The sequence below is a fragment of the Vidua macroura genome, chromosome 16, assembly GCF_024509145.1.
Source record: "Vidua macroura isolate BioBank_ID:100142 chromosome 16, ASM2450914v1, whole genome shotgun sequence".
NCBI lineage: Eukaryota > Metazoa > Chordata > Aves > Passeriformes > Viduidae > Vidua > Vidua macroura.
Window position 1 is genome coordinate 1,032,671 of NC_071586.1, and position 12,161 is coordinate 1,044,831.

The 12,161-nt window shown below is 56.4% G+C and overlaps 1 protein-coding gene across 1 annotated transcript in view; it reads right to left on the bottom strand.

Annotated features, from left to right (window-relative positions):
- Positions 1 to 882: 882 nt before the first annotated feature.
- The window catches only part of LOC128815364 (ankyrin repeat and fibronectin type-III domain-containing protein 1-like), a 191,087-nt gene continuing 179,808 nt past the window's right edge, over positions 883 to 12,161 (bottom strand). The window contains exons 12-23 of the mRNA XM_053992058.1: positions 11,085 to 11,192; positions 10,735 to 10,834; positions 10,070 to 10,202; positions 9,209 to 9,328; positions 8,643 to 8,858; positions 8,198 to 8,364; positions 7,646 to 7,796; positions 6,740 to 6,908; positions 6,325 to 6,491; positions 5,253 to 5,463; positions 4,330 to 5,000; positions 883 to 2,074 (exon numbers count right to left, since the gene is read on the bottom strand). Coding sequence (XP_053848033.1) covers positions 1,787 to 2,074; positions 4,330 to 5,000; positions 5,253 to 5,463; positions 6,325 to 6,491; positions 6,740 to 6,908; positions 7,646 to 7,796; positions 8,198 to 8,364; positions 8,643 to 8,858; positions 9,209 to 9,328; positions 10,070 to 10,202; positions 10,735 to 10,834; positions 11,085 to 11,192 — 2,501 coding nt within the window. The 3' untranslated portion in view covers positions 883 to 1,786. The remainder of the gene's footprint in view (positions 2,075 to 4,329; positions 5,001 to 5,252; positions 5,464 to 6,324; positions 6,492 to 6,739; positions 6,909 to 7,645; positions 7,797 to 8,197; positions 8,365 to 8,642; positions 8,859 to 9,208; positions 9,329 to 10,069; positions 10,203 to 10,734; positions 10,835 to 11,084; positions 11,193 to 12,161) is intronic.

Here is a 12,161-nt window from a genome sequence, read left to right on the forward strand (position 1 = left end):
TCACCAAACCACTTCTTCCTTGACCTGGGAGAGTGGGCTTGGTTTTAACTTGAGGCAGAAGACAAGCAAAGGAGAGAGGAGATGGGAGAAGCGCCTTTGAAAAAGTTCCTTTGTTGCTCGCCTCCACATCCCATGGCAGTGCCTGCACTGACGTCAATGTGGTGCTGGTTGATTTGCACCAGCTGAGGGGCTGGCACAGGATCCTCCCCTCCACAGTGCCTCTGACGTGGGGCAGGAAGGGTTCATGCTGGGATATATTCCTGCCCGTGCCACACTGGTGGCCACAAGGTGAGGAATGAGGAACCTCTGCAGAGTGACAGCTGACCCTTATGGCTGCCCACAGAGCCCCTCCTGCACCCTGGCACCCAGTGACAGGGGCTGCTGCCCAGCCCTGATCCCTCTGTGCCAAGGGAAGGGCAGTGAGGCAGCTGCTGCAGGGACATCGGCATCAGGAGCCTCGCCTTGCCAAGGGGTGCCAGACTGGCACCTTCTTCACAGTGTTTGTGCCAGCTGTGACACAGCTGTGAGCTCTTGCTGCCACCCCTGCTTCTCTCCAGGCGTTCTTCCCTCAGTGGAAGCTGCAGGACTTGACTTAGGCATCCAGCCCTACAGCTCTGCGGTTTCACCAGCCTATGGAGGTGATGCTTTGGCATGCCCAAGTTGATCTTTCTGCCTTACAGAGCAAAAAATCCCAGAAGAGCATTTTTGACTACTACTTTGCTCCCACACATGTGATTTGTGTGTTAATGTAACGCTGCACAGCATGGAAAGCATCCCACTAAACACTCCTGGGAAAGAGGAGCCCAGCCCTTGGAATCAGAGCTGGTCTGGGAGATGGATGGTGGAATGCTATGCACCCAGCCACAAGAAGGACAAGTGATATGCAGTCAGCAGCAGTCGTCTTTACTATGGACCACAGGAGATCAGAAAAGTAACCTTGTTAACAGGAGACCTAGTGGCTAACAAAATGTCATGCTGTAGGACGTACTAGAGAAGCACAATCACCAGAACAAAACAGCACCCAGGGGGACAGGGAAGGCCAGGGGGTTGCAGGAGATGCCCTATAGCAAATGTCTAGTGTGGTATTGACACGTCTGTGAGTGCAGGGGGCTGGCTGCATGGGTTCCTTTAGTCTTGGACACAAGTCAAAGGGTCTTCACCTTTACCCAACTCCAGTGGCTCTAGCACAATGATTATTGACTTTTTTCAGAAAAAAAATACTAATATAATTTTGTTCCAAGAACTTTGTGCAAGAATGATTTCTCCAGATGCAGTGAAAGGAGGGCAGATAGGAAAACACCCTTTTCCAGGGTTGTCCTTGAGGCTCCTGCCCTCTCTTCACTGACACCACAGCCCTCCCTAGTAGTCTTCTGTGGTTTTGCCTTCAGTGAATCCCAAACAAGGTTTTTCAGAAAAAAAAAATGGGAAAAAAAGTATTGCTGCTTCTTCTTGTAATATTTTTCCTCTCTCTCTCTCTCCCCCCTGTTTCTCCTTAAAAATGTTTACTTTCAAAAATTCCATTCCTGCAGAGATTCCTCCTGAGCTCTGAGGTCTCTGGACTCCACCCTCCTCTTCTCCAGTCAGAAAAACTGAGTCTTGATGTCTCTTTGGTTAAAAAAAAAAATTAAAAAATAGCACAAACAAATAACACACAACCCAGTATGATCCCATTCCACCCCGCGGACGCCTGATGAGAGGGTGTCTGTGGAAGAAGGAAGCATCAGAGACGAGCTGTCTGCTCACTGGAAGCCGAGGTCTCCGCTCCGTCCCGCCGGCTCTTCTCCTCTCATACGGTGGTCGCTGGCCCATACTGCAGCACCAGAGGGGATGTCTCCTTGATGCGGACGTAGAACTGCCCCTCGGGCTGGCTGGTGTGCAGGGACAGAGGCAGGAAGTCATCGGGGAGCCACCGCTCGCTCTCGTTGGCAGCGAACACCAGTCCGAAGTGCTCCAGCTGCTCCTCGCTGTAGCAGACGGCGGCCAAGCCGCCCAACACGTCCCGCGAGATGTCGTTCATCTCCAGCACCACCAGCTTCACCACCTCCCTGGCAGGCGTCTGGCTGGTGATGTGCAGCTGTGGAGAGAGAGATGGGAGAGATGGAGAGATGGGAGAGATGGGTGGTAAGGGGGAGGAATGAGGAGGAACAGGGGCCGGAGGCAGCAAAGGGCGTGGAGGAATGGTGAGGGTGGAGGAACAGCTGCCCAGTGGTGCCCATGAGCAGGTGGCAGTAGTCTGGTACAGAGCCATGGGCACACCATGCCCAGGGAACGCCCAAGGGGTGCCCTAGCATGCCACGGCCCAAACTTATGGACTACTCTCCTGCCTCCACTCCTGTCTCCAAGATCTTGCCACTCAACCCTTGCATGTGTCACCTACAGCTCTGCTGAGGCTGCCCCACTATCTCATCACCTGGGGCTGGAGAGGGACAGTCTCTGCCCTGCTCCTGGTACCATGGAGGGACCTGTGTGAAGTCCCTCTTGTGAGCAGGGTCCAGACCCTCAGATCAGCTGGACCACAACAGCTCTGCCAAACTACAACTGAAACCTCTTTGGAACAGGGCAATAAATTTAATCTGTGCACAAGCGTGGGGCTCTCCCACCAACAGCTGCCTTTGCCCTCTGCTTCCCTGGGGACAGCCCTGTGAATCCCAAATCCTGTCAGGAAAATGAGCTCATCAGGGCCCTGGCTGCTAACGCCAGGAGCCACTGCTTGGCTTCAAAGGCCCAAAGACAGGACATCCATCCTCACCCAGGCAAGGCAGCGTTTCCTTTGGCACATCTGTCAGGGCTTGCGGAGCGCCAGGAGTGCTGCCTCGTGAGGGTGGTCCCAGCCCTGGGCCCACGTGAGCACTGCCAGCCCTGAACAGCTGTGGCAGGGCTCAGCTGATTTACACCAGCCAAGGAGCCGTGCCTTTGAACTCGCCTTTCTTCGAGGAGAACATCGTAAAATGCTTTCAAGCAGGCGTGTCCAAAGCTTTGCAACTTCAAAAACCACATGGGCAGCCCGCCAAGAACCTGAGGGCTCCGCTTCAGTTCCATAGAAATCTATGGGCATTCCTCAAATGGAAAATAATCCGGCGAGGCACAGTTGTCTCTGCTAGGATGTCCCGGCTGGGTGCAGAGACACTGGCTATCAAACCTCCCCAGCAATAAACCAATCAGCCTGTTGTCGCAGTTCTTCCTCTGCCATTACTTTAGGGTTGCTTTCAACCCATAACAGTCCATGATTTAATGATTTTCTGCTCCATCATCCTCAGTCCTGGGCACCAGGAATGTCTCGGAAAGGAAATTTCAACAGGGGAAGGATCTCCATGGCTGGGACCAAAGGAAGCCACAAAGCCAGAGGGGGACCTGCCAAGATGTGCATCCAGGGGGATGGTCCTCTATGGGCGACCCCACCTGGAGCAGGTGTGAGTGATCAGAGCTGGTGGGGTCAGCTCTTGGCAGCAAAGCCCTCATGAAGAGGAGTCAGGTCACACAGCTGCTCCAGCATAGTCTGAAGGAGCTCTGCCTGCTGCACCAGCTGGAACTGGAGTGGGTTCTGACACTGGAGTTGCCACAGGCTGGAGACAAAAGGCTCCTGCTCTCCCCTCCCTAATGGGGAAGGCTGGAGCAGAGACCACACACCTGGGAAGAGGAGGCTGTCAGAGGAGCATGGCCAGGGCAGGGGTTGAAGCTGAATTTTGGCCTGGAAGGATGATATGTTTGAACACCAGGACATGGCAAGGATGTGGCAAGGACACCATCTTAAACAATGGATTCAGTTATTATATCAATAGCTCAGATATATCAAGGAAGATTTGGATTTCTGCTAATACACTCATCTACTATTTTGGTTTTTTTTTTCCCTATTAGAACAGTCAGGTTTTTCTTCTCTCTTTATTAAAAAAAAAAACCACCAAAAAAAACAAACAAAAAAAACCCACCAAAAATGAACAAAAAAGTGTCCCTTGCTTTGCCTGCCCACTCTGGGTGGCACCAACCTACTGTCACCTGTTGAACCACAGACCAAGAGCTGAACTTCAGCCCCACTGCCTTGTCCCCAGAACTCACTACGTGTGGCCTTGGCTCACTCCTGCAGCAGCAGTAGCCATCGCTCCTGCAGAGACACCCTGTCCTACCAGCAGCTTCATCTACAGCAGGGACAGAGGGAGTCAGGGCAGGAGTGCTGCGGATCTCCAGGGGACCTCACCCCTGGGATGGTGGAGGATGGGGAGGGCAGTGCCAGGTGTGGGACACATGAGTCCTGCTGTCTCTGTCCCCATCCTGCCAGCCCTATCTCTCCGGGCACAGCAGAGCCCCTGCGCCACCCATTACAGGCTCTGGTACCTTGACACTGGTCTCTTTGGAGAGTCCCGTTTCGTACTGAGGGCAGACCCTCAAGGTGACAGAGCCTGGCTTCTTCCCTTTGTCGGCCAAGCCCCCAGGCTGCTCTGGCTGCTGCTCTGTCAAGTCCTGAGTCCACTCATCTGAGTGCGTCCGGCAGACGGGCTCGGAGCCCTGTCCGCCCCGGCGGTGCTCGGGGCTGGGTGTCGAGCCAGTCCCCAGCCTGAGCTGGCTGCAGTGGCCCGTGGTCCTGCTCTCGGCCGGGGAGCTGTCCACGGAGCCGGGGCAGGACTTTCTCGGAGCGGGGCAGTGGGACTTGGGGAAGTCCAGGCTGCTGGTCCGAACGCAGTACGCCTGTCGCTTCTCGGTGATGCGCAGCAGCTCGATCTGCCGGCTGGGCAGGACAAAGTCACTGTCATAGAGCTTGGGCGGTGGCCGGGGCTCCTCTGACGGTGGCGGCACTGGGGGTGGGGTCTTGAGCTCGTGGCTCTGCAGGACGTCCGGGGCACTGTCCCGCAGGGTGCGGGCCACCCTCCGGCTGCAGCACTCGGGCCCCGAGGTGGAGTACACCAGGTCGAGCTCCTTCGGGCTCTGCGCCCGACTGGAGTCATAGTCGCTGTCAGTGGCCAAGAACACCTCCGAGGAGCCTTCCTCGTCCGACAGGCCGTGAGAGTCTGCGAGGAGTGAGAGGAGCAAAGAGCGGCTCAGCCTGAGTGTGGACAACCCCCGCTGAGGTGGAATCCAGGGAAGCCTCTGAGTTTACCCCCTTGTCACACACCTGAGCTGCGCTAGCCACAGCACAGGCAGGGCGGGTCCCGGCTGACACCGACTGCCCTGTACAGACCCGGCTCCAGCCCCCGCGACCCACCGAGCACGGGCAGCCCCTGAGCCCACCAGGCAGGAGCTCGGCACAGCCAGGTCCTTACCGGAGTTGAGCTTGCGGCTGGTCTCTGGTGAGAGCACTGGGGATGGAAGGTAGTCAATGTGGGATGAGGAGGATTGGGTTTTCTCCTTCACTGTCCCCCCGGCCTCACTGAGGAAGCCACTGAGAGAGATCCCACAGGAGGGCTGCTTGTAGCGGGCGTGCTGCAGGACATCCATGATCCAGCGCATCTCTCGCCAGATCTCCTCCATTTGCTGCCAACAGAGGAAATGGAGGAGCCCTTTCACACAGCAAACGACAGCAACAAGAAAGTGCCATGGCAAAACACGGAGTCTGTATACACACATCTCCCCAGAGCTTTGGGGAAATCCCTGGGCCGGGAAATGCAAAGAAAGTGCTCTCAGGTAGGAGGAGGACACAGCTGCTGGTTCAGCAGGGGTGCTGGGGACAGGGGTAGTGTGGGATGGTGTTTTGCAAGTCCATCCTAAAATGCACTTGCAGGCCTTTTTCTAGCAAGGAGGGCATGTGCACTCTGGGTCTCTCCTTGGGATTTTTAATGTGATCATTGCAGTAAGAAGTTGCTTGATAAAGCAACTGCAGCCTGGAGAAGAGGAGGCTCCAGGGACACTTCAGAGCCTAAAGGGGCTCCAGGGAGAGCTGGAGAGGGACTTGGGACAAGGGACGGAGGGAGGGGACAAGGGCCTGGATGGACAGGACAAGGGCCTGGAGTGACAGGACAAGGGTGAATGGCTTCCCACTGCCAGAAGGCAGGGTTAAATGGGAAATTGGAAAGGAATTCTTGGCTGTGAGGGTGCTGAGGCCCTGGCACAGCGTGCCCAGAGAAGTTGTGCCTGCCCCTGGATCCCTGGCAGTGTTCAAGGCCAGGTTGGACAGGGCTTGGAGCAACCTGGGATAGTGGAACTGGATGAGGTTTAATGTCTGTTCCAACCCAAACCATTCTATGAATCTATGAAAGACCAGGCTGCTGCTGCCCATCAGCCACATCAGAGAAATCCCCCGGGGCCACCAAGACCAGGGAACAGCCTGGATGCAGAGGCTGCTGCCTGAGTCCTGGCAGGTTAGGAGCACTGTTGAGCCTGGCTCCCACCCCATACCTGGATGTAGTCCTGAACCTGCTGGTGCCTCTGCTTGGCAGTGGAGAGCTCGGCATCAGAGAAAGCCTCCCTGAGGCTCTGCTGGGAGAGAAGTGACTCCAGCTCCAGCAGGGCGGACACCTGGCAGTACTGAGTGATGAACTCCCGGTTGTACGTGAAGAAGTGGACTGGGAGAGGAAACAAGAGGGGAAGGGATGAAAAACGTGAAAATCCATGCTGTGGATGCCCTACAGCCCCCTCCCTATCACCTGAGATGAGGAGGCAACACTGTCCATTATTCCACTTGGACAGCCCTCAGTACACTCCTCCATCCCTCCTCCCCAGGGAGTGAGGGAAGTCTAGGCACACCACTGCCCAGCCCAGCTCGCCGGAGGCCTCAGATGACAAGGTGAGTTTTGGCATTCCTTCTCCTCACCCAGCTCGAAGATCTGCAGTGGCAGTGTGAGGAAGCCAGAGCGAGGGGTATAGGGGTTGTTCTGGCCTGGAGCAGTGCAGACATCATCTGATGGAGGCAGCAGCAGCAGGAAGGAGACCTGATCCCCAAAGTCCAGCACCTCTTGGCTGTACAGACGGAAGTCTTTGGCCTGCAAGAAGACATTGCAGGTAACAGCTGCACACATCACCTGGTGGGGCCTCTGCCCAGTCCTCCTGCACAGATTAGTCCTCAGGGACCACCTGCAGCCAGGGGACACTGCAGCTTCAGCACACAACCAGAGGCCCCTTGCTTCTGGCATAATCTGCATTATCTCATCACTTCTTCTCAAATTTTTCCTAAAAGTTTTGAAACTTCTGGTCAAAGTCACCGTGGCCGGGTGTCGAAAACGTGCCACCAGCGATGGCTCAGTGATGAGCAGGGAGGTGCCCTCCCAGCTACCCAGCCAGAAGCACATACCTGGCATTGGAGCTGCTGGGTTGTTTCCCAGCAGATACTTGGCATGGTGGAGGAAGGTTTCTCCCCATGCAGTCTGGCTCCAGGGGCTGAAGCTCCAGCCCAGCACCGGCCAGGGACCAGCCTGCTTTGGAGGGGCAGAGTTGGGCTGGTCTTGTGCTGCTCAGGACCAAACCACTGGCAGCAGTAACAAACCCAGATTCGCCCTCGTTGCTTTGGGGTACAGTGTGGGAAGGACGAACAGCTCCTGTGGACACTGTCCCTGGGCAGGGCAGACTCAGCACTCACCTTCAGCTTGCACAGCACTAAAATCTAGGTGCTCCAGCCTCACAAGGAGAGCCCGCCATGCAGTTCCCCGCCTTCTGCAACCACCAGCACTGTGCTCACAGCCCCATCCCCTCCCTCTGCCTGGACCTTGGCTCCAGCCTCTACCTCTTGAAATGGGATGTTCACCAGCGTCATCAGCTCCTTGATGGCCACTTGGAGCTCCTGAAACAAGGGGTTCTGGGATCTGTCAGTCTCTGTCTCTGTGGGAACAGGCTCCTCCACGCTGGCCATCTTCTGCAGCCACTCCCACTCCTCCCTGCAGAAGGCCAGAGACAGACAGGTGAAGGAGGGAGCAGTTTGGGTGAACGTGGACACAATTTCTGTGAGAGCTGTGTTTGCTTGGCTGTTCCTCTCCCAGACAGTGCAGCATCCCCAGAGGTATGGGAGAGGTGGAGGTAGACAGGGAACTTGGTTTGCTCTAGGCTGAATCAGACTCACAGAATATAATAAGCTAGATGGGACCCACACGGATTGTTGAGTTCAGCCCTGACCCCACACAGGACACCCTAACAACCCCACCCTGTGCCTGAGAGCGCTGCATGGCAGGGATAAAAGGGAATATTATGCTGCTGCTGAAGCAGGAGGAGATGGATGCTGTTAGCTGGGGTGGGACAGAGCAGACTGGCTGCCCTGGCTGGGCAGCCCTCCAAATCCCACCTGGAGATGTTGGGGTTGGAGCGAATCTTGACGTGGCATAGGATGTTGGGGAGCTGCTCTGGCACCAGCACTCGGATCTGATCCACGGCACTGCACAGCTTCAAGTAGCCCAGGTAGAGGCCCGGGGAGAGGGCATGGCTGCTCCGCTGGTGATAAGCCAGCTTGTCCTGGGAACAAAGCACTGCTGGACTGAGCAAGTCCTCACAGCAAGGCTGATGCTGTAGCACAGCCAGTCCAGCTGGAGAAGGGGAGCAGCACAGGAAGACAACCCAGTGCTGCCAGGTCGCATCTGGCACCAACTTGATGCCTCCTCTTGAAACAACAGGATTTTTGGAGGCTGGCTGGGCTCTGCTCCCCCTCTGCTGTGACCTTTCCAGGCCGAGGGGGAGCAGGGAGCACTGGTGTTTCCAGGGGAGCCCACTGCCATCCTTGCCCCAGCACACACCTGGACAGAGATGAGCAGCGTGTCCAGAGCAGTGGGCTCCTCGGGGGAGGACACGGACTTGCGGCTGGTCTGCAGCTTGCAGATGGGGACCCAACGGACACTCTCGAAGGTCTGGTTAGTCTTCACCTCCTTCAGGGTGACGATAAGGATGTTGCCCTGTTTGTCTTTGATGGGCTCAAAGAAGACCTGCCCCAGGTCCTGGATGCCCAGCAGCCCCTGTGCAACAGGGTGGGAAGGCAGGAGAAAGCAGAGGGTCAGGAGACATCCCGGAGGCACGGTGGGTCTGGGCACCTGGGATGTGCCTGCAGCTGCCTGCTGGAAACCAGTCTGCCCAGAAAAGCACCCTGATGGTCCCAAGCCCCTCTGCAGGAGACTGCCATGACACCTGACACCTCCCTGTCCCACGGCTGGAGTCCTGCCAGGGAGGACAAGGCAGGGACACACAGTCATGGCCAGCAGATCCTGGGTTTATCCTGACTGTGGTACACCTGCATGGTGCTCCCAAGGGAGCTCAGCCCCCAGCATCCCACTTAAAGTGTTTGTTCCCCGCCCAGGCTGACCCTCACCTGCATCTGTGAGATGGCCAGCAGCATCTTGAAGCGCGTCTGCAGGATGCAGGAGCAGGAGGACTGGGACACGGTGACACACTGCCGCAGCCACAGGATCTCGTCCCACATACATGACACCTGCACACACCAAAGAGTGTCCCCGCTGCTGCAGCTGGGTCACACCAGGGTTTTGGGGAAATTGTTTGCCTCTCTGAGTTGGGTTAGGAATGTGCATGGGCATGCAGCACCTCTGAGCAGGGGTGCAATAAATCCCTGTGCCACAGGCACTGAGATGCCTCCAGAGTCTGTACCCAAGGGCAGCCCTGAGCCATGTCCACTCAGACATCCATCTTTATCAAGGACTGAAACCTTAAGTTTGAATACAAGTTGGCCAAGGTGGGGAGGGAGAAGAAAGCACTCTCCATCAGTAGATGAGGATCACCCAGCAAATTATTCTGGCCCTGAGCTGCCCACATGCCCTTTCCTTTAGTCTGCTGACATCGGAGGAGCTGCCAGCAGCTCCCTGTGCATCCTACAGCAGAGGCAGAGGTGCCATGGCAGGATGCTGAGGGGAAGCAGTTCAACAGCCACTGACATCCCTGTGGAGAGGCAGTGCCCACCCACGCTGGCACACAGCCTGCCCAGTGTGGCTCTGGTCTGTCACCCATCTTTGGACTTCTAGGGGTTGGGATGAAATACCATTCCCTGGAAGTCTCCCGGTCCGTGCTGAACCCCAGCAAGAAGCAAATCCACAGGCTGCCTGCACTGCCAAGCCCCAGTGGAGAGGACTGGAGAAGCAGAAGTGTTGCCTGATGCCTGCCTGGGTCACCTTGGTACTCCTGGCCCTTTGCCCAAGCACAGGGTCCCTTAGCCACCCACCTTGGTGAGCCAGAGGAAATCCTGCATGAGCAGGCAAGAGTAGGTGTCATCAATCTCCACCACAGGGATCTGGTCTTCGTGGGTCACCAGGATGTTGTCGTCCTTGTAGAAGATGGCTGTCAGGTAGAGGCCCCTGCATGTGAGGGAAGACAGACTTCAGTGCCACCCCCAGCTGAGTGCCACCCCCACCTCCATCTCCCAAAGGGTCTCTTTCCTGAGGGGAGATGCCCTGCCCCAGGTCCCCACTTCTCTCCAACAGCCCATGGCAGAAGAGGCTTGTGGCTGGTATGGGAGCAGGAGCAGGAACCCAACCTGTCCCAGCAGATAGCACGGCCCATGACCCTGCAGCACATGGGACAGAGATGGGCCAGACTGTGCAGGGGACACTCTGGGTCTGGACAAGTTGGAGTGCCAGGTGAGCCCCAGAGGTGATGCAGGGATCTGGGCACCAGCACAGCTTGGCCAGTCCAAATGGAGACACCAAGAGAACCTCTGATCTCTAGGCCATGGGACTCATCTCCACTGACACCACCAGCTCACTCCCAGTGCAGACCCTGCTCTGAGCAGCCCCAGCCCCCAATGTGCAGGCACAGCTCTCAGGATGGGCAGCTCTGCAGCCCTGCTGGGACAGGGGCTCTCACCAACCCCGTGCATCAGCCTCTCACCGCTTCAGTGTCTTGAGAAACTTGCTGCCAGGGTGGAAGAGGTGCTTGAGGCTCTTGGAGACTGAATGCTTTCTGCTCTGGGGCTGGTTCTTGCAGGGCTCTGTGGAGCAGAGATCAGAGGATGCTGCAGCAGGAGATGAAGAACTGATACCAACCTATTGGGAAGGCTGAGGTCTCCACTGCCTGAGCATTGGCAGTGAGGTCTCCACTGCCTGAGCTGTCTCCCTGCTCTTCTCATCCATGGCACAGACCTGTTCCTGCACCACCCCAGCTCTGTGGATCACACCATAACCCTGGGGACTCAGCTGCCCCCGCCTCAGCCTCCCTGGAGCACTGTGCTGTGGGCTCACCGTGGCAAATGCAGTGCTGGTGGACAGTCTTCACCTGGCCCAGGAGATGGTCCAGAGCTTCAGCCTGTCCCCTCCGCCGTGGTGCCCGGCCGTCATACTCCCGCCAGTCTGTGGGGACAAACCAGCATCACCCCGGCACCCCTTTGCCTGGGGCAAAAGGGGTTCCCATCCCCTCCTCCCACATCATCTGGGTGTCCCCCCCATAGCGTGGCAGGGACACACCAGGGGGAAGGAACAAGGTCTGTCTGTTGCTGCTACACTTCACTGGCCTTAAAAAATAAAATTCTTTCCAGTCTCTTCCTCCAGGTCTTCCCCAGTTACTCCAGATGAGTGCTGGAAGCTGGGCTTACCTCGACAAACACATAAATAAACTCCTGCCAGCTCCACCCGCTGTGGGCCAGCAGCAGGACCATGAGCAGGGCTGGGGACCTGCTGGCTCTTTTCCCTCAACTTTATATTAATTGCTTTAAACACCCCATGTCCTGCCCGCTGCTGTTTTCCATGGAAAGTTCAGCTCTGTTAACTTTGGCTAGAACTTGCCGCTATTTTTAGTAGCTTTAAAAACACCCAGGGAGGTGCCTGACTATATTCTGCTGGGCCAGGGAGGGAATCTCTACTGAAGGGAGAAATATTACTGGTAATAAAAATAAATAAACCCCACTCCTGTCTGATTTCCTTCAGCTACACTCAATTGATGCCACCTGGATCTCGGTCACAGGGAATGTGACCTGTGTGAGGTGGCAAATGGGCTTTAAAGTGGGTGCAAATATGACAGGGACAAGACAAAGCCACAGTAGTAGACTGCTGTGCCCTTGCTATGTGCATTCCTAGACATGCAAATGGATTTTTGGTGATGTCGGTGCTCTGTGGATCTGCAGCCAGAGCTGTGCATGGTGCTGCACATCTCTGACCCATTACTGTTCACCTCCACCTGTTCCCAGTGCCCTCACTGCTCCCGGGAGCAGCAGCCCTGCTCCCTGCGTGCCTGCAGCATGGTGGGACAGGATGGGCTTCCATGGCCTGATCCTTGGGACAAGCTCAGCCTCCCATGGGGCTGTTCCTTACTTATTTACAGCA